At 37.6% G+C, this 22,539-nt stretch overlaps 1 protein-coding gene across 7 annotated transcripts in view; it reads left to right on the forward strand.

Moving 5' to 3' along the window:
* CCDC150 (coiled-coil domain containing 150) overlaps positions 1 to 22,539 on the forward strand; it is a 214,888-nt gene that overhangs the window by 129,304 nt on the left and 63,045 nt on the right. For 5 of the 7 annotated variants that reach the window (XM_037849432.1, XM_037849433.1, XM_037849437.1 and 2 more), the window contains 5 exons: positions 8,955 to 9,017; positions 14,114 to 14,242; positions 14,965 to 15,134; positions 16,174 to 16,267; positions 17,045 to 17,214. In XM_037849432.1, the coding sequence (XP_037705360.1) occupies positions 8,955 to 9,017; positions 14,114 to 14,242; positions 14,965 to 15,134; positions 16,174 to 16,267; positions 17,045 to 17,214 (626 nt within the window). Of the gene's footprint in view, positions 1 to 8,954; positions 9,018 to 9,642; positions 9,968 to 14,113; positions 14,243 to 14,964; positions 15,135 to 16,173; positions 16,268 to 17,044; positions 17,215 to 22,539 lie in introns of those variants that run through there. The other 2 variants (XM_037849438.1, XM_037849434.1) reach the window with 2 other exon arrangements.

A 22,539-nucleotide genomic window follows, 5' to 3' on the forward strand; every position in this document is an offset into this window, starting at 1 on the left:
TGAAGTGTTTTTAATCCAGAAAGGATCATGGATTTTGACAAATGCTCTTTGTGCATCAATCAAGATGACCATATGGTTTTTCCCTTTCGATTTGTTAATGTGTTGTATTACATTAATTGATTTCTTGTGTTGAATCAACTTTGCATACCTGGAATAAAACCCACTTGGTCATGGAGTATAATTCTTTTCATGTGTGGTTGGGTTTGATTTTCAAGCATTTTGTTGAAGATTTCTGCCTTTAATTCATTAGAGAGATTGGTCTGTAGCTTGCTTTTCTTGTAATATCTTTATCCAGCTCTGGTATTAGAGTGATGTTGGCTTCATAGAATGAGTTAGGTAGTGTTCCCTCTTCAGTTTTTTTCAAAGAGTTTGATCAGGATTGGTATTAATTCTTCTTGGAATGATTGGTAAAATTCTTCTGTGAAGCCATCTGTTCTGGGCTTTTCTTTGTAGGGAGGTTTTTTTTTAAAAAAAAAAAAATTTGGTTTTATTGAGAAATATTCACATACCATACAGTCATCCATGGTGTACAATCGACTGTTCACAGTACCATCTTATAGTTGTGCATTCATCACCCCAGTCTATTTTTGAACATTTTCCTTACACCAGAAAGAGTAAGAATCAGAATAAAAAATAAGAATAAAAAAAGAACACCTAGATCACCCCTTCCATCCCACCCTATTTTTCATTTAGGTTTTGTCCCCATTTTTCTACTCATCCATCCATACACTGGATAAAGGGAGTGCGATCCACAGGGTTTTCACAATCACACTGTCACTCCTTGTAAGCTACATTGTTATACCACTGTCTTCAAGAGTCAAGGCTACTGGGTTGGAGTTTGGTAGTTTCAGGTATTTACTTCTAGCTATTCCAATATATTAAAACCTAAAATGTATTATCTATATAGTGTGCAAGAATGTCCACCAGAGTGACCTCTCAACTCCATTCCCTCAGCCACTGAAGCTTTATTGAGTTTCATTTCGCATCCACCTTTTGGTCAAGAAGATGTTCTCAATTGTAGGGAGGTTTTTGATGACTGATTCATTCTCTTAAGATTGGTTTGTTGAGGTCTTCAGTTTCTTCTGGAATCAGTGTAGGTTTTTTGTGTTTTTCTAGGCAGTTGTCCATTTAATGTAAGTTGTCTAGTTTTTAGGTGTACAGTTGTTCATAGTATCCTCTTATGATCCCTTTTATTTCTATGAGGTCCATTGTACTAACCTCCCTGTCATTTCTGATTTTATTTATTTGCATCTTTTCTCTTTTTGTCTTTGTCAGTCTAGCTACGGATTTGTCAATTTTATTGATTTTTCTCAAAGAAAGAACTTTTCATTTTGCTGAGTCTATTATTTTTTATTTCTCCATTTCATTCATTTCTGCTCTAAACTTTCTTTCCTTCTACTTGCTTTGGTATTAGCTTGCTGTTCTTTCTCTAGTTTCTCCAGGGGTTCAGTTAGGTCTTTAATTTTAGCTCTTTCTTCCTTTTTAATGTAGGCGTTTAGGGCTATAAATTTCACTTTCATCACTGCCTTCACTGCATCCCATAAGTTTTGATATGGTGTGTTTTTGTTTTCATTTGTCTTGAGATATTTAATGATTTCTCTTGCAATTTCTTCTTTGACCCACTCACTGTTTAAAAGTGTGTTGTTTATCCTCCATATATTTGTGAATTTTCCAGTCTCTGATTATTATTGATTTCTATCTTCATTCCTTTATAATCAGAGAAAGTACTTTGTATAATTTCATTTTTTAAAATTTATTGACATGTTTTTTGCCCCAGCATTTGGTCTATGAATAGTTAAGAAAATTTATATCCTGCTGTTTGGTGGTACAGTGTTCTATGTATGTCTGTTAGGTGTAGTTCATTTATCATATTAATTAGTCCTCTGTATTCTTACTGATCCTCTGTCTAAATGTTCTATCTATTGAAGAGATTGGTGTGTTGAAGTCTCCCACTATTATTGTAGAGACATCTATTGGTCTCCCTTCAGTTTTGCCACTGTTTGCGTCATGTATTTTCGGGCACCTTGATGAGGAACATAAATATTTATTATTGTTGTTTCTTTTTGGTGAATTGCCCCTTTATTAATATATAATGTCCTTCTTGGTCTCTTAACTGTTCTGCATTTAAAGTCTGTTTTGTCCAATATTGGTATAGCTACCTCAGCACTTTTCTGGTTACTGCTTGCATGGAATATCGTTTTCTCTTTCAACCTATTTGTATCTTTGGTTCCAGAATGAGTCTCTTGTAAGCAGCGTATAGATGGATCATATTTTTTTTTATCCATTCTGCCAATCTTTGTCTTTTGATTGGGGAGTTTATCCATTAACATTCAGTGTTATTACTGTAAAATCAGTTCATGCTTCAACCATTTTATCCTTTCTGTTTTGTTTGTCATATCTATTTTTTCTCTCTTTATCCTTTTAGATTCCCTTTCTGATAATCTTCATTTCTGCATTCTCCTCCAAGCCCCTCTCTCCTGTCTTTTCTTTTCAGCTGGCAGAACTCCCTTTAGTATTTCTTGTTAGGGTAGTCTCTTGTTAATGAACTCTCAGTGTCTCTTTATCTGTGAATATTTTAAACTCTTCTGCATTTTTGAAGGACGCTCTGCTGGATGGAGAATTCTTGGCTGGCAATTTTTCTCTTAAATATATTGTACCATTACCTCTAGCCTCCATGATTTCTGATGAGAAATCAGCACTTAGTCATACATGGCTTCCCTTGTGGTATTGTGAATTACTTTTCTCTTTTTGCTTCCAGAATTCTCTCTTTCTCTTTGGCAGTTGAAAGTCTGATTACTATGTATCTTGGAGTGGGTCTGTTTGGATCGATTCTGGTTGGAGTACATTGGGCTTCTTGTAAGGGTTGGGAGATTTTCAGCCATTATTTGAATATTCTTCATGGCCCTTTTCCCTTGTCCTTCAGGGACACCCATGATGCATATGTTTGTGCGCTTTGTGTTGTCAATCAATTCCCTGAGACCCTGCTCAAATTTTTCCATCTTTTTCTCCATTTGTTCTTTTGTCTGTTTGAATTTTGTTCATCTGTCTTCTAGCTCACTGATGCTTTCTGCTGCCCATTAAAATCTGTTGTAGCTTCTAGTGTATTTTTAGTTTCATCTATAGTGTCTTTCATTTCCATAAGATCTGTTATTCTGCTATGTATTCTTTCAGATTCTTTTTTATGCTCACCCAGTGTCTTCTTAATATCCCTTATCTCTTTAGCCATCCTGTTGAATTTAAGAGATTTGTTTGAACATCTTTGATTAGTTTTTCCAAATTCTGTATCTTCCAACTTTTTAATTTGTTCTTTTGTTTGGTCCATATCTTCTTGAGTTTTTTAGTGTGACTTGTGATTTTTTGCTGGTATCTGGTCATCTGATTATCTTCATGGGTATATTCTGAATGTTAGTTTCTCTCTCTCGTCCACGATTTTGTTGTTAATTGGGTGTGTACAAGGCTCTTCTTTGACATTTGGATAGGCAATATTTCCCAGCTCAAAACAGGACCAGGTACCCATGCAGGAGGCGTGGCTCAGAGCCAATGGGAGGGAGGTCTGGAAAGACTCCAAAAAGCTCTTTTTTACCTGCACTTCCCATCCTGACTGGAAGATGGCAGTCTTTGGGTACCTATTCCCCTCAGCCCTATGAAGGGAGGGTTTTATTATCTTTTGCAAATTCACCTCTAAAGCAGTTCAAACAATGGCACCTGTTGGTGTCTAACCATGAGGAGCTGAAACTGTGGGGATCCTGTGTTCTTACTTCATGGCCAATACCTGGCTGTGTGTTAGCCTGTGTCCTTGTACTTGGGGTGGAGGACTTCCACAGTCATCCCACTCCACAGCCTATTCCCAGGCAAGGATCAGGCTTCCTGCTGCTGCTTCCCTAAAGGGTGGAGGATAGGCACCAGACGCTGAGGATGGAATTACTCATAGTCTCTGACCACAGTTTTTCAGTCTCTTCATCCTACACTTCCCTGGGCATTGTACTGACCTCACCCGGTCCCCAGATCCCCAAACAATTCAGATGTTTTCTGCCTATCTACCTGCTGCTTTGGGGAGAGAATTAGGTTCTGCCGCTCCATCCCTAATCCTCCATTTTGAAAGTTCCTCCTTGGGGCCCTTTTGTCTTCAGCACCCCTCAACAGCTTGGATTCTCCCCTGGGTCTCTGTGGACTTCAGTCCCTGTGTCTGGATACGTGTGAGTATCTTTATAGTCTGTGTTCCCTGTGCGGGGGATCCAGGCTGCTGCCTCTGAACACTTCCCAAGCTGCTTGGGACCAAGGGGGAGGGAAGAGGACCACCTGGTTAGGATGGAACTTTCCTGATATTTTTCTCTTTCTTTGATTCAGCATTTGTGGAATCCTTCTCCAGTCTCTACCTTCCTCCAGAGTTCTAAGCAAGTGAGATTCCCCCCCCTTTTTTTTTAATTTAATAAATTTTATTTTGAAATAAATTCAAACTTACAGGAGCAGTTGGAAAAACAGTACACAATACATAGAACTCCATCATACCCCGACCCCCCTCCCCCGATATCCCGATCCACCACCTTTAACATCCTGTCACACCACCATTTCTTTCTTTCCCTCCCTCTTTCCCTTCCTCCCTCCCTCCCTCATCTGTCATCCATCATCTATTGCTCTGTCCTCTGAACATATGAGAGCAAGCTGCACATATCTTTGAACAAACAGTATAATTGATGTATACCTTTCCCATGGACGAGAACATTCTTTTATGGAATCCCATTAAGCACAGCTAAGAAGTTCAAGAAATTCAACATTGATACAAAGCTTACATTCTATATTTCCTTTTTTTTTTTTTTCTTATGTCCCGTCTGTGTCCCTTTGAGCCTCCTCTCCTTCATCCTCAGATCCCATCCAGGATCATCCTTGGCATTTAATTGTCATCTATTTAGACTGTCTTTTTTTTTCAATTGTGGGAACATATATACAGCCTAAATCTTCCCATTACACCCCCCCAGCATTCCATTAGTGGGATTAATCACATTTAGAATGTTGCAATGCTATCACCTTCCCACCATCCATTACTAGAAGTTTCCCTTCAACCCAAACAGAAACCCTACACTCATTTCTTAACTCCCCATTGCCCCTTCCCCCACTTCTTGTAATTCATACTCTACTTTTCATCTCTATGGTCATATTCTCTGATACTTTCTTTGTGTTTACCATGGGGCTTAAATTTAACATCTTAAATCTATAACAATCTTGTTTTTCTTTGATACCAGCTTAACTTCAACATGACACATAAACTATGTTCCTATACTCCATCATTCCCCCACCTTTATGTAGTTCTTGTCAAAAATTACATATTTTACATTGAGTCCAAAACCACTGATTTATCATTACCATTTATGTATTTTAGATCCTGTAGGAAGTAAATGGTGGGAGTTACAAATCAAAAATACAGTAGTATTGGTATTTATATTTACCATGTGATCTTTTACTGGGAATCTTTATTTCTTCATGTAGTGTCAGTCAATTGTTTAGTGTCCCCTTCCTTTCAGCCTGCTCAACTCCCTTTATCATTTCTTATAGGACTGTTCTACTGGTGATAAGTCCTCAGCTTTTGATTATCCATGAATGTTTTCATCTCCCACTCATTTTTACCCTCCAGGTATTTGTGAATTCTCCAAGTCTCTGATGGTTATTGACTTCTATTTGTATTCCATTGTGGTCAGAGAATGTGCTTTGAACAAATTCTTTTTTTTTTTTTTTTTTTAATTTATTGAGGCTTCTTTTACGTCCCAGCACATGGTCCATTCTGGAGAAAGATCCGTGATCACTAGAGAAGAATGTGTGTCCCGGTGACCTGGGATGTAATATTCTATACAAGTCTGTTAAAATTCTCTATATCTCTCTCTCCTTTCTTTGTTTCTCTGTCGGTACAGCTCCCTTTAGTATCTGAAGTAGGACAGGTCTTTTATTAGCAAAATCTCTCAGCATTTGTTTGTTTGTGAAAAATGTAAGCTCTCCCTCAAATTTGAAGGAGAGTTTTGCTGGATAAAGTATTCTTGGTTGGAAATTTTTCTCTCTCAGAATTTTAAATATGTCATGCCACTGCCTTTTTGCTTCCATGGTGGCCGCTGAGTAGTCACTACTTAGTCTTATAGTTTCCTTTGTATGTGGTGAATTGCTTTTCTCTTGCTGCTTTCAAAACTTGCTCTTTCTCTTCAGTATTTGACAGTATGATCAGAATATGTCTTGGAGTGGGTTTATTTGGATTTATTCTATTTGGACTTTGCTGGGCATTTATGCTTTGTATATTTATATTGTGTAGAAGGTTTGAGAAGTTTTCCCCAACAGTTTCTTGAATACTCTTTCTAGACCTTTACCCTTCTCTTCCCCTTCTGGGACACCAATGAGTCTTAAATTTGGACATTTTATTTTATCTACCATATCCCTGAGATCCATTTCGATTTTTTCGATTTTTCCTCCATTCTTTCTTTTGTTCTTTCATTTTCTGTTCTGTGGTCCTCGAGGAGGCTGGGCTGTTGTTCAGCTTCCTCTAATCTTGTATTATGAGTATCCAGAGTCTTTTTAATTTGGCCTACAGTTTCTTTAATTTCTATAAGGTCTTCTATTTTTTTATTTACTCTTGTAATTTCTTCTTTATGCTCTTCTAGGGTCTTCTTTATGTCCTTTGTATCCTGTGCCATGCTCTTCTTCATGTCCTTTATATCCTGTGCCATGCTCTTGTTGCCTGTCTGTAGTTCTTTGATTAATTGTGCCAAGTACTGTGTGTCTTCTGATCTTTTGATTTGGGTGTTTGGGTTTGGGTTCTCTGTATCATCTGGTTTTATCATATGCTTTAAGATTTTCTGTTGTTTTGGGCCTCTAGGCATCTGCTTTACTTGATATGGTTCTTTCTGGATATAAAAAAATACCAATCTCTAAACTTTAACTAGGCAGCAGATGGCATCCATGAGTCACCTATTCCCCTCAAGTCAGTTCTCCCCGACTTTGTCTTTGTGGTGTGTGGAGATCTGACTGTTGTGAGGTCCAATTGGTGCACTTAATTTGGATGTGCTGTCCGCCCTGAATGAGGGGCGTGTGTCTGAGCAGTTAGGGAGGAAGGGCAGCTTTAATAATCAAACCTCCCAGGTGTTCCTGGAGATTTAAGGCTGTTCTCTTTCACTGACCCTCAAGTCCTTGGTATTGGCATAGGTTTCCTGGGATTTCTGAGTGGGTTCCCCCTTCCCTGCTGTGCTCTTCCAGGACCTCTGCTGAGGGAGGGCTGCACCATGTCACAAGTGTGCACCTGTCTCCAGGGAAGCCCTGGGCTGCCAGGCCATGCAGGGGCGCTCCCAGCCTGCTTCAAAGATGGTTGAATGGGATGCGTTAACTTCCCCCTTTTCATACAGCTCCGCCCTCCCAGCTCCGGGACAGTCAGCCGTGGGTGTATTAAAGGCCACTGTCCACGGCTGATATTGTGACGTGTGCACAGTGCTGCGGGAAGGACTCCCCGTGACACTGGGTTTCCTGGCTCAGCTCTGGGCTGTGGGCCTGGCCCCAGGCAGGAGTGTCCCACGCCCGCTGGGGAGACGGCTGCAAGTTGTGCAGTTTTTTCTCCTTTTGGCTCCCCTTTGCTCTCCTGGCCCCGAGACAACCAGTAGTGGGTGTGGGAAGGGGTATCCTCCATGCCAGACACCGAGGCGTTAGCCCAGCCTCCTCCCACCATGCTTCACTGTGCAGCTCTCCATGTCGTATCTGCAGCTGCTCCTGGGCTTTTTTTTTTTTTTTTTTTTTTTAAAGAACTAGTCCATCTCCAAATGCCAACCCATCGTTTCCCCACACCGCAGTGCAGCCAAGGGACTTTCAGCTGACTCACTCACTTGTTTCAGTATGCAGACTCCTGGTTTCACCAAACGCATGGTCTCTGTGGTTTTAACAGACCTTGTCTGGCTGGTGCATCACTGAAACTGGTATTCTGGGTCACTTTTTGGTTTTTATCTAGTATTTTTCATGGAGGTGTCTTTTTTCCCTGTCTCACCTAGCTGCCATCTTAAGTTCTCTCCCCTTTTTTTTTTGCTGAATTTCTTTGGAGGTTTTTTCTGGGGATGTCTTATGTTGCCATGTTGATGCCATCATACTCCTATGGCTTTTCGAAGCTGCATTTTCTTGATTCAGCACTTATCCAGTTAATGCTAACCTTTAACTGTTTTCTGTAGTTTTGAATTAGGATACTATCTTTATGACTGCTCTGCTGTTTTTGCCTGAGGGCAGGTTGGAATGGTGACTGCTCTCAGAACCAGGCCCCCAGCAATCTGAAGTAGCTGATCAAAAGCAGTGACCATCAGACTACACATCTCTGGATCTTGGGGAACTAGATCTTTATATCCTATATCCTGCAAGGCTAGGGGATGGGGAATGGTAGCTTCTGCAGGGAGAGTACAATTCACTGGCATTTACCACAATTTACCAGCCTCTTCCTCCCGCTCTTCCCTGGATACTGCTCAGCGTTCTGCTAGACTCTAGAGTTTCAAAATAATAGATTCAGACAGCCCCTGCCAGTTCAGTAGTTGTTTTCGTGGAGGGATTGTTTCCTGGAGCTTCCTACTATACTATCTTTTCCTGCTTAGTGTTTAAAAAATTATTTGACTCCTTTCTCCCCTGCTCCCTTAAGATTCAATCCCAAAAAGTTGACTATTCTCCCTCTTGACTCAACATTTTAAACATTTACTATTTACAAGATTCTGATAAACCATAGAAGAATGCATAAAGATGCTTGAAGCAGGACATTCAACTTGCTTATGTTTTAATTGGAGGGTTAGGAATGTACTCAAGAAACTTTATAGAGTAGGTTATGCCTTTCAGAAAAAAAATGAATTATGAGCCTTCAAAGAAAGCATCATTAATTTCATAGAGGAAGGAGTTTTTAATTGAGCCTTAAAATTTTTAGCAGATATGAGGAACAGATATTTTTGTTTTTTGAATTATAGGCAAAATCAGAACTCAGTGCCAACAAAGTACACCTGCAACAGACAGAAGCTCAACTGAAAGAGGTATTAGTAGTTAAGTTGCTTCCTTGTCAGCATGGTGGCTATTGAGGTTGATATCCTTTTGTAGGTCACATATTTTAGCAATGAATAGACAAAATTCAAACAAACAAGCAAAGATATATAAAACAGTGAAGAAAATAACTGATAATATGTTACAAAAACAGTAAAACATTTCAATAATTACAGATTTACAATGTATATAATTGGATTGAGTACTTAAACAAAAAAAAAACTTTAACTCTTAGTATATACCTGCATTACTTATCTGTCTGTAAACGTTTGTGTACATACACCCCTGGTAACCAAGGAACTAGAATGTTTCTTTAAATGGAATACTAAGGGTTCTAACCATCTGACTATGCTGATGAGTGATGAGATCACAAAGTTGGTAAAAGAGGTCCCATTAGATACGTTCTCCTACTAGGGAGTTTACAGTCTGTTTCTTCTGTAGGGCTATGCTTTACAGTGCGGTGTTATTTCTTCATTCTGAAAGCAAAGGAACACATTTTGAAATATAATTTCCATTGCTTCTTCATTCAGAACATTTTCTGTGTCGTTTCCCCTGATTAAGTGGGCTTCCTTGAAAAATAACTAGGTTTAGTTGATTTCACTGTTTTTAATTCGTGATGCCTCCAAGAAAAAGGAAATCTCCAGAGAGGCCTGCATCTTCAAAATTCCCTGAAAGCTCCAGGCCCCATGTAAATAATGCAAAGGAAAGAACTTCATCACTTGGTTTGCCCAGTGTTATTCCAAACTCTACACGCCGGGTGAGCTTTGCGCCTACCCTGCCTTCTGTGAAATCTTCTCAGGATACTGGAGACTCCAGAATCTCTCTGAAGACTCTTTTAAATGCTATTAAAAACATGGAGGGAAGACTGGAATGTAAAATAGATATTCTCGCCTCAAGACCATTAACAAGTGATGACTCACCTAATTTTCCTAAGCGGGATTTGGTAAGTGAAGAACATAAATTGAATCTTAAGGAAATTTCAGATTTATACAAGAATGAAGAAAAGTACTAAAAGTTAAGAAAAACAGTGATTGGAAGTAGAGTAACAAGGAAATTAGGTTCTTCACAAATAGGAAAAACTGACAACAAACATCATTCTGGTTATCACATAATTTTTGTTTTGAACATAAAAATATCAGATTTAGCTTAACAGTAACCACTTAGATTTTAAAATCTAATTTTCATTTTTTAAATATTCAAAATTTCTACCTGATTATTAATACTTGAGCTAAAATATATGAGTGAAGCCTGATTTTAAAATAGAAATACATTAATAGAAGCCCCAAGAACTTGAACACTGGAAAATATTTTCCAAAGAAAACTTATTAGGGCATCCATTTTTGCTTGATATTTGAAAATAGGAAGTTCTGTAGCTTGTCTTTTAGGGTGGCTACTTTCTAGACCTTTTCTATAAACATTTTTGTTAATGGCATTTTCATATTTATATTTATCTTACGAATACTGGTAAAATTTAGAAAACTATATTATTTCTTTTATAGTTTTATAGAACAAAATCCAGTAGGTCATAAGAATCTATAAGTTGACATCCTTTGTATTCATTCTGCATCTTTACAAAAAATGTTTAAGTATTTCAAATGTTAAAGGTTAAAAGATTTAAGGAAGCAAAACAATTTTGAGAAAGGTGGGGAAAAGACATTCTCCATTGTTGGTCTTGGGAATGCAAAATTTTTTAGTGGAGGGCAATTTGGCAACATTTATCATAGCTTTGACCCCATAACTGTACTTCTAGGACTTTTACTTACAGATATGCTAACTTGTACACATGCCATGATACAAGGTTACTGGTGCAATATTGTTTGTTAACAGAAAATGACTTAGCAGCAAAATCTCAATTCAATAAGAATCTGGCTAAATAAATCATGGTGCATCTATAATTTGAACTACTCCTCCAAGATACATGTATCATTAGATTAAAAAATCAATATTCAGAAGAGAATATATTTTACTATTTGTGTGCAAAAGGAGGGGGTATAAAGAATATATACATATGTATTCATTTGTATATGCATAGAATATCTCCAAAATGAAGCACAAGAAACTGGCAACATTATTTTTGAGTAAGAAAACTGGGTGGCTGGGAGATTTTTCACTTCACCCTTTATACCTTAAGTATTTTGTATTTTAATTCTGTAAACAATTCATTTTCAACAAAAGTGAAAAGCAGAGAAAGGATGGTATTTTCAACAAATTGTGCTGGAACAAACAGATATCCATAACCTGGACTTTGTGAAAATTAACAACTTCTCCTTTTCAGAGACATTTTTTAAAAAGTAAAAGGACAAGCTAGAGATGGGGAGAAAATACTTGCAAATCACATATCTGATGAAGGCCTTGTCTCCAGAATGTATAAAAAACTCTCAAAACTTGCTAATAGCAAGTCTACCCAGTAATCAGAAAGGGCACACTATTTGAACAGATACTTCACCAAAGAAGATATATGGATGGTAAATAAGCACTTGAAAAGATGTTAAACATCAGTCATTAGGGAAATGCAAAGTAAAACCATGAGGAGATAGTACCACACACCTATTAGAATGCCTAAAATGTAAAAACTGATCATACCAATTGTTAGCAAGGATGTGGAGAAACTGGAAGCCTCATACACTGCTATATATAAAATGGTACAACCACTTTGGAAAACAGTTTTGTAGTTTCTTTAAAAATAAAACATACTACTACCATATGACCCATCCATTCTACTCCTTAGTATTTACACAAGATAAATGAAAGCATATGTTTGCACAAAGACTTATACACATATGTTCACAGCAGTTTATTTGTAATAGTCCAAAACTGAAAATAACTCAAGTGTCCATTGACAGGTGAATGGATAAGTATATTGTGGTATATCCATACAATAGAATACTACTCAGCAATAGAAAGGAGTTAACTATCAATACATGTAACAACATGGATAAATCTCAAAATAATGATACTAAGTGAGAGGAAGTATTCAAAAAAGGATACAAGTGATACCATGTACTTAAAATTCTAGAAAATAAAAACTGTGGTGACTGATGACAGATCAGTGGTTGCCTTGGGTGGAGGTGGGGTGAGAGACAGAAAGGTGTTCGCTATCTAGATTGTGGTTTCAAGGGTGTATACATGTGAATAAGTTATCCAGTTGAATATTTTAAATGCATGCAGCTTACTGTATGTCGACTATACCTCATAAAGCTATTTTAAAAAGAATATGAATGTTTTATCTATTCCAAAAGTTATTTTTAAATGTTTAAAATAACATTCCCAAAATGGCAGAACTATAGAGACAGAGAACAGATTAGTCGTTGCAGGGGGTGGGGGTTTGTGAATACAAAGAGGTAGGACAAGGGAATTCTTTTATGGTGATGAAACAATTTTGTATCTTGATGGTCACATAAATATATACATGGACTCAGATTTTCTAGAACTATGCACACACAAATGCAGGTTTAAAAAAATTGGCAGAAACTGACTAAGTTCTGTAGTCTAGATAATCTGGCTAACAGTAATGTATGAATGTCGATTTCCTGGTTTTGATATTCTGCTACAGCTGTATAAGATGTCACCATTAGACGATGAAAGGTACATGGGACTCTGTACTATTTTTGCAACATTCTGAGAGTCTCTATTTCAAAATAAAAAGTTTTTAAAGAGTAATATTTAAAATATGATGATCATTTGAAATGATTGTGTGGATTTACTTAAAGCCTGAGACCACCTCTGGACCCAAGAAGTTGTTGCTCCCAGTGTGTCCAGTTAATACACATGCTGTGACCTGACAGGGTGGGAATATAAAGTTTCAGTACTTCAACTTAGGGTTCATCCTGCTCTAACACTGCTTTCTTGACACTATTTAGTACTTACTCCTTTTTGTGTTTGTTTTATTAACTCATCATGCATTTAAGTTATATTTTCGAAAGGAAACTAGTTCCATGATTATGTCTTCACCATGTTACATCTCAGTTTTATATGTAGACTTATTTTGCCTGTCCCTATGCTAGTCTTTCATGAAGATTGATCACTGTATTAGGTTTGCCCATGATTACTCACACAGATCTTTTTGTTTTGTGGGGTTTTTTCCTTTAAAAGGAAAGGCAGTATGTGGGACATGACTCCCAGAAATGAGCCTGGCCCTGGCATCAAGGGATTGAAAATGCTTTCTTGACCAAAAGGGGAAAAAGAAAGGGAACAAATTAAGGTTACAGTGGCTCAGAGATTTCAAATAGAGTAGAGAGGCTATCCCGGAAGTTACTCTTATGCAAGTTCCACCTAGATATACCAAATGGCCATAGTATGCCAAGCTGTAACCAACAGTAGTCCAAAAATACCTAGGTCCCTATCTGAGACTCTATAAAAGTTACACTTACTGAGTTCATCTTTCAGAAACTTAAGTCCTCCAGAGTATTCCTATACCAGATAAGTCCCAAAACCCAGAGGCAACAGCCTCTTCCAGAACAACCAGATGCAGCCCTCTTCCCCATAATGTCGATACCCCTTTTCAATATGAACAAGTGAGGGTGGTCACTGCCTAGACACCCAGGAAGAGAGAGAAAGTGATTAAACAAGAGGAACGGGTAGCAGCAGATGAGATAAGATTTAACAAAGGATTACGAATACTGAATCTTTATATTAATACTTTTTTTTAGATGCTAGGGTATTAGAATAGCTAGAAGGAAATAACTGAAAAGGTGGAACCATAACTCATAACATTCTTTGAGATCTGCTGTATAGTTACGCATTTGGTTACACTTTGAAAGCTAACACCATTCCATATATATGTTATATTTTACAATAAGGAAATAACTGAAACTGTGAAACTGTAACCCGTAACATTCTTTGAAATTTGCTAACTACTCGTTAAATCATACTTTGAAAGTTATCACTGTTCTGCATATAAATTATATCTCACAATAAAAAATGTAGAAAAAAAAAAAAAAGGAAAGGCAGTTAATAAAGCTAATTTTTATTTATAGTGGTAAACATATTTAAACATTTTAAACTTGGTTTCTAAATTACTGTCTTATTCTAACTGCTGAATTATTGCATTTTAGAAAAGTTATTTAGCAATTCTATTTTTTCTGCTAAGGTGAAATCCATCCTTGAAAAGAATGAAGAGGAACTCTCCCGAGCAGTGAGGTGTCGTGATGCAGCCCTGAAAGAGAGTCAGAAATTGAAAGGAGATCTTGAGATTTTGGAGGACAGGGAAAACAAGAAGGCAAGGCATCAGCCCTTTCTGAAAGTCTGTTACTGAGAGGGGGCCCTCATGAAAACTTTCACTGAGTCATATTCTTTATCATTTCTTATTACTATTAATAAAAAATGAGGGAGGAATTTTTTTCCATAGAAAAAATAACTTCAGAGCAGCATTAAAATATTTTCCTTAAAAATACAATGTTTCACTCCCAATGTTTTTAAGTTCCTGTCCTAAAACAATCATAGGAAAAGTCCTAAATTTTTTCTGCTGAAACACATTTGGCCTTGGTAATAATAACCTGCCTACTTATGCTTTATTAACATGATATAACATTATTTGATTTCATTTTTAAATAAATCACTAAATGCTTTCTACTTAACAGTGGGTGTGCTCAGTGGGAACACAGGTCACATCCCAAATTTCTTAACAGCAGATGCTAAATTTTGCCTTTCTGAAGAGGACTGTACATTACGTCATTTTTCAGCAGCTTCTGCTTTCTCTTGTCTTTTTATCCTCAGATTATTTTGATGTATTTCAGATATGTGCATTTCCCATTCCACCTCCCCATCCCACCATCATAAGACTGCTGAGCAGGGCCAGAACAGATCCCAGTATTTCCAGTTAATATATGTACCATGTCATGACAAGGGCTGGGAAGCACTGCAGGAGTGATAGGACTCAGAAGCAGAATGAGAGTGATCAGAAGGGATCAAATATCTTTATTTTGTTTCATTTTCTATTAGGTGGGAAACTTTCAGCGACAATTGGCAGAGGCTAAGGAAGACAACTGCAAAGTTACAATCATGTTGGAGAATGTGCTGGCTTCTCACAGTAAGATGCAAGGTGCTCTGGAAAAAGTACAAATAGAGCTTGGGCGGAGGGATTCAGAGATTGCAGGCCTCAAAAAAGAAAGGTACCTGAGATTATTTTTCTGTCCTTGCTATTGCTGGATTGTACTAAGGAACAGCGTACATTCAGGAAATGAAGTCACTTTATGTAGCTTCCTTTGTGAAAGACTAGTAACTGGTGTTTAAAAATTAAATTAGGAAAACCAACTAGAAGTGAACTTGATTTTTCAGAAATTCAGACTTCCCGTATTATGTAGTGATGTGAAGGAAATTAATCTGATTTACTGATGTTTTACCCTTGCTATTTTCCACACCACTTAAATCTAATTCTGTCGTTCTGTCTATAGCTTAGTAATTGTCAAAATAATTGAAGTTAGATGGCTACTTTAATTTGAATTATACATTTATTGTATCCTATTTCAAGATTAAGAATTATTTTAGGTGAATCATCCTGAGGGCTATTTTTAGCCAAGTTTTACAAGTTAAGTCCTCTGAATAAGTTTCAAAATTACATAAACATTTCCCTTTTAGGTTAAAGAACTAATGGTCAGAGGGCCTTTAAAAATATATTGCAATATTTGTGGTACATATTGCTTCTGTGTTGAAAACGAGTTTTATTTTCTTCATTGTCCTTATCTTTATTTTTTTTACATTTTAAATGTGTATTACCATTAATTTTTTTAAAAATTAAAGGGATAGTATTAAAAATATTTCTTACCATCCACAATAAAATCCTGTATAGCTGTTGTATTCAGAAGCAAAAATCTCAAAAGCAAGCCAGTCCATGAGGAGGTGACTTGTTTTAAACTAGTGATATATTTTTAGTATAAAAGTACCAGTCTATTGGTTAGTCAGCAGTATATTTTGAGAACCTAATGTATCAAGCCAAATTGATTGATAGTTGGGGGAAGTTATTTAATCCCTGGGAGCCTCAGTTTCCTAATTATGGAGGGTAAGTTTGAAGCTGAGTCTAGTAATTATATCTACCAACCCTCAGATACTTGATATTTGAGCTTCTCAGAAGAGTGTCCTGTAACTCCCAAGCAGTATCATTCCTAGGCAGTTCTTTTCTATAGTCATTCTTTTTGTACTTTTCATTTTTAGGTCTCTAAATCAACAGAGGGTACAGAAGCTAGAAGCAGAAGTGGACCAGTGGCAGGCCAAAATGCTTGTTGTGGATGCCCAGCACAACAGTGAGGTAGAGGCCAGGTTTTTATAGATGATAATGTTGAGATTTGGGATATTGGTTTATATTCTTGTTTTGGAAAAATGATGTGAAACAATCAGGTAAAGTTTCCTTTCATTCAAGTCTGAGTTTTGGATAGTGACATATTTACAATTGGGAAACAGGCCTGTGTCTATTATGTGTGTCACTTAATTGGCAAACCAGAGCAACAATTATGCTTAAATTTCTTTGTTTTATATGGTCCATATTTTTTCCATATATTAATACATAAGTGATTGCAGAAGTTAAAGGGCTTAGAAAATAAATTGTAAACTCAAAAGTAGCTAGAATAATCCCACAACTGACACACACACACACATACATGTGTTTGCTTGTGGATGGATGCATATACATGAAAATCACATGAATCAAATTTACATGGATATTTCAGATAATTGACATTGTATATGGAAGATATACAAGGAATGTTGTCAGTTGTTATCTCTCTGGGAAGTAGGACCAGAAAGTCATAGGACCAGGAGGGGAATTTTAACTAGTCTAATATTTTAAAAATTAGGTTAAATTCAACTGGCCGTATTTTCCAAAATTCTCTATGCTTCCCAGTGCCTTCAAAGAATCACCTAAGCAATGTCTAATAAGTTCTCCAGGGATCTGCAATCTTGGGTTCTGGTTCCAACTAACTGTTGTTTTGGTGGTACTTGATGATACAGTGTAAGGAACAAACATACAGTGTTAATAGACTTCTTGCTTCTGTTATAAGGAAATTAAAAATATTCTTCTCTCTTTCAGATGGAGCTTCTACAAAAAGCTCTAGAGGTAGCTAGAGAAGACAACAGGAAACTGGCTTTGAGCCTGGAGCAAGCTCTTCAGACAAATAATCATCTACAAACAAAGCTTGATCACACTCAAGAGAAACTAGAAAGCAGAGAACTTGAGCAACAGAATTTGGAAACCTTCAAGTAAGGGCAGTATAATCACAGTGAAATAAGGGAGAGTAAGTTTGACTCATTCATATAAACCAGTTAAACTCTTCTTCTACTTTGAGCTAGTACTCCCAGGAGAGCCATGTTAAGGAACAAACAGCTAAGAGATACTAGCTTGCTGGAGTTTGTTCACTTGGCTCTCCTTTTCAGCCCTTCCCTCATCCAGCACCAAGCTGCTTCTTCACCAACATTTAATGGTGATTGATTGGAAGGGACACTCATATTCTACCAAGGCTTTTCTATTAGCAGCTTATGTATTCTTGAAAAGCATGATTTGGATAAGGAATGCAAGGAACTTTATTTCCTCATTTCCAGGAGTGGGATGACTATCTAAGGAGATGTGAAACCATTAATTGTTTTCAGTTTTGCCATGAGATTTGAGTAAATCCATCAGGTTTAGGTAAAGCCACTAAAGTTTTGTCTTGAACTGTAGTTAGGTAAATATGATTTAAATATGGAGTTAATAACGTTAATAACATTACTTGGAAATTTATGCCCAAGGGAAATGCATTGTGGGCATAAATCTTAATTCTTTTCAGTTAGTAAACATGTTAGTATTGGAGAACGGTGTAAACTAAAGCAAAGAGGATAATTTTCATATATGTGATCTGTGCAAATATTATATACTAATGAAATGTTGCTTAAGACTATTCGATATTAGTTGAAACAAGATTGTGTTTATATAGTAGTATATAAAACAAGTCATTTAAAAACCCTTCAATATAATTTAGGTAGTTACAATTTAGATGGTTAGTTTTTCCAAACCTTGAAAATCCAGAAAATTCTTTCAAACCTTGAAAATCCAGAAAATTCTTTAAGAGACCACCAAATGAAGTCCTTCCCACTACTGCCAAATATTTGGTGGGGTGGTTATTTGTGGGAAAGGGATGAGGTGAAACCTCCTGTGTCCCCACCTGAAATTATATACAAAATTGTACTTATCATGAAGTACATACACCCAGAAAGAAAGAACAAGATTTGGAGGTTATATTTCAGACATGTTGAGTTCAAGGTGGAATTATTTAATAAATTGTTAGAAATGTACAACTAGATCTGAAAAGAGGATAGGACTTGGAATTCATCTCTGTAAGATGAGAGTTAAAGCCTTGAAGTGGATTAGGTAGACTGCCACGGAAGTATAGAGAACCAAGGTCAGAACTTTGGGGATCTGCTACAATTCAGGGGAAGGAACAGAAGCTAGAGAAGGAATCAGAAGATGAGCATTTTAGGGAGGCAGAGATGGAATCTGGAGGATGTTGTGTCAACAAAGGTAAAAATGATGCTGAAAAGTCAGAGAATGAAACCAGAAAAAAGCCACTGGATTTTGCAGTTGGCGTCTGCTGATAATCTTCCAGATAACCAATTTCCGTGGATATAGATGTTTACAAAGAGTAGGTGATTGATGAGGAAAAATAGGCAAAGAAGACAGTGGTAAAGGTAAAGATGTGATAGCAGCTCAAGGGCATAATGTGAAGAAAATTTATTCTGTTGCTGTCTTGTTTTTAGGATGGGAGGTACTGGGCCTTGATAAAATAGTATGGGAAGGAAACCAACTGAACTAGAGAAAAGAGCATAGTGGAGGGGTTACTGAAATGAGGCTGGGCATTCCTTCCTCTGAGGCCAAAGGGAAGAAATTGGCTGACTATTCAGAGTACTGTCAAGGGAGCTGATGGTGGACAGTTTAGTATTTTCCTTAGAAGAAAACTGGAGTTGAAGTTGAAGTAATATGTATGGGTTGGAGGGAAAAGTAGATGCCTGAGAAGAAGAAATTAGAATTAGAATTCTTACGACTAACTTTTGATAGCAACTAACAGTTATTATGTTCACATGCTGGTCAGTTACTATGCCAAGCATATCATGTGCATCATTTCCTTTATGTGTTATTTCCATATTACCTTGACTCAAGGATAGTAGATACTGTTACTATTCCCATTTTACAGATAAAGAAACAGGCATAAGAAGAAGGTGTACCATACCCAAGATCCCACATCTTTTTAGCAGCTGGGATTTGGATCCAGGAAGCATTAGGCTGACCACAGAATCCATATTCTTAATCACTTTGCTATAATAAGCATAATAAATTTACAGAAAATTTAGAAAGTTATATTAAGAAAATCAAAATATGGTACTGTGCAAAAATGGCTTTGTTCCTTTTATCTATCTCCGTGTATTTTATTTTGTCCAGTTTTCAGAATGGGGTAGGTAGTAGAGAAGCATGTGGGAATGGACTAAATAACAAACCACAGTTAATCTCCAATGATTTCAGGATCTTCCATCCCTTTATGCTTCACCATATGTATTTGGGACCAGTGTCAATAACTTTTCAGAGATGATATACAAATTTTATTAATATGTTTCCCTTTTTGGTGGGGGCAGTAGTTGTAGTTACTACCTACAGGTCCCATCTACAGAAGCCAACACTGTTAAGTGGACAGGCTGAATCTATTAGTGGAGGCACTTTTAGAAACACATAAGGGAAATAAACATAATCCAAAACAGAGCAAGAGATAGGAGGACAAAGTGGTAAAAGGAACAAAATTTCAGTGGCAGGATAAGCACCTCCTCCCCTTTGAAAAATACTAATAATTCATGAGGTAAGCACAAATTAAGACTTTATCAACTCAATGAGAGCTGGAAAAAACCTAGCAATTGTTTAAATCCATTTGTTTCTAATCTTTCTTGAGCATCTGTTTCTTTAAGAGTCAAAAGCTATGGACTCCTCCATACAAATACATTTTGCTTATCAATTCAGGGAATTCAGGCATCCTCAGAAGCCTAACTGGATCCTGACCAAGGAACCCAAGTTAAGAATGCTGACAAAGACACAATATAATTATAAGTTAAAACTTTAGGAGTTAGAGGAGATCCAAGATGACTGATTAGGGAGAGGCTAGGCTCATTTCTCTCCCAGAAAAACAACTAGGGTCAGGCAGAAACTGGAGGAAGTGCTCTACAACACCCAGTAAAGTGCAGGACAAAGAGATGGGGAAGCTGTGGTGAGAGAATGTAACCCCCTTCAGCCCTGGCTCCTGGTGTCCATCCCCCACTCTTGGGGCAGAAAGAAATTGGTCCACCAGCCTGTGAAGGGCAGGAAGATTCAGACTGAAAGGGCAGCAGAGATCCACTCTCCCCAAAACAGAGCAGGACATAAGTTAGCACTGTGACAGCTTTGGCCAGAGAATTTTCACCACTGGGACCACCGGTGGTTTAAACCCACCCCAACCTGTTTGGCTATGCCAAGGTCTGATCCACAGGGAGCTAAGAAGAGCCCACCACCTAAGGGCTATGGGGAACAGGTTGCTGAAGAGCACCATCCACTGGTAGGCGAAGAAAGTGGAAAGACATCTGTTCTAGTTTGTTAATGCTGCTGGAATGCAAAACACCAGAAATGGATTGGCTTTTATAAAAGGGGATTTATTTGGTTAAACAGTTACAGTCTTAAGGCCATAAAGTGTCCAAGGTAATGCATCAATAGAGTACCGTCACTGAAGGATGGCCAATGGCATCTGGAAAACCCCTGTTAGCTGGGAAGGCACTGGCTGGTATCTGCTCCAAGTTCTGGTTTCAAAATGGCTTTTCCCAGGACGTTCCTCTCTAGGCCACAGCTCCTCTTCAAAATGTCACTCTCAGTTGCTTTTGGGGCATTTGTCCTCTCTTAGCTTCTCCAGAGCAAAAGTCTGCTTTCAAAGGCCGTCTCCAAAATGTAAGCTTAAGCTCCTCTCTCAGTTACAGTGCATTCTTCAAAGTGTCCCTCTTGGCTGTAGCAAGCTTGCTCCTTCTGTCTGAGCTTGTATAGTGCTTCAGTAATTTAATTCAGACCCACCCTGAATGGGTGGGGCAACATCTTCATGGAAATTATCCAACCAAAGGTCTTGTCCACAGTTGATTGAATCACATCTCCATGGAAACACCCAAAGAATTCCAAAGTCTAACCAACACTAATATGTCTGCCCACACAATATTGCAAAGATAATGGCATTTTGGGGGGACATAATACATTGAACTGGCACATCTAAAAGGTTTTTGGGCAAAGAGGGACATATGCTGGCCAGGCCAGGAAGGTACAATCATGGGGACCAAAATTAAAGGCTTGTAGGTATCTTTACCTGACCTCCCTGGAGCCATGTGGAGCTGGTGTGTGCCCCCTTTGTGGTTCTTTGGCCCAGCTCTGGCTGAGTAATACTGACAAACCAAGTGTGAAGATAGAGCATTAATACAAATCCAACCAACAACAAAAGACTTTGACAAGAGAGAATCCAAACTTCAGAGTAAACTTACCAAGATAATCTGATACCCAGATTTCAGCAAAAAATAGTAAGCCATATCAAAAAGTCAGAAAGAGAGGCCCCAAAGGAGCAAATCAAAAAGTTAAAGAGATAAAGGCTATTAAGAAGACACTGGGTGAGCATAAAGAATAATTTGATAGCATGCAAAGAAAAATAACATCTTGTGGGGATGAAATTTAAAATACATTTAAAACAGCACACAACAGCAGATTTGAACATGCAGAAGAACGGATCAGCAGTCTAGAAGACAGAGCACCCATATTTGCACAGACAAAAGAAAAGAGAAAGAATGGGAAAAAATTGAACAGAGTCTCTGGGAACTGGTTGACAATATGAAGTGTATGAACATTCACATCATGGGTGTCCCAGAAGGAGAAAAGAAAGAGAAGGGGGCAGAAGGAATATTTGAGAAAATAATGGTCAAGAACTTCCCAACTCTTATGAAAGGCATTGGTATCCAGGTCCATGAAGTATACAGTACCCCAAACCAAATAAATTCAAATAGACCTACTCCATAATACCACATACAAGGGAAGCCACATAAGACTAAGCACCGATTTCTCATCAGAAACCATGGAGGCCAAAAGGCAGTCATATGATATATTCAGGATAAAGAGAAAAATTGCCAGCCAAGAATTCTCTGACAAAGCTGTCATTCACAAATAACAGGAAAAACAAAAACAAACAAACAAACAAACAAAAAACAGGAGCTAAGGAGAGTTCATTAACAAGAGATCTGCCCTACAAGAAATATTAAAGGGAGTCCTGCAAGCTGAAAGGAAAGGACAGGAGACAGACTTGGAGGAGACTGTAGAAATGAAGATTATCAGTAAGGGTAACTAAAAGGGTAAAAATAGAGACAAAAATATGACCTATAGAAATGAAAGGATAACATGGTTGAAGGAAATACTGCCTTTTCAGTAATAACACTGAATCTTAATGGATTAAACTTTCCAATCAAAAGACACAGATTGGCAGAATGGATTAATACATATATGTGTGTGTGTGTGTGTGT

The sequence above is a fragment of the Choloepus didactylus genome, chromosome 9, assembly GCF_015220235.1.
Source record: "Choloepus didactylus isolate mChoDid1 chromosome 9, mChoDid1.pri, whole genome shotgun sequence".
NCBI lineage: Eukaryota > Metazoa > Chordata > Mammalia > Pilosa > Megalonychidae > Choloepus > Choloepus didactylus.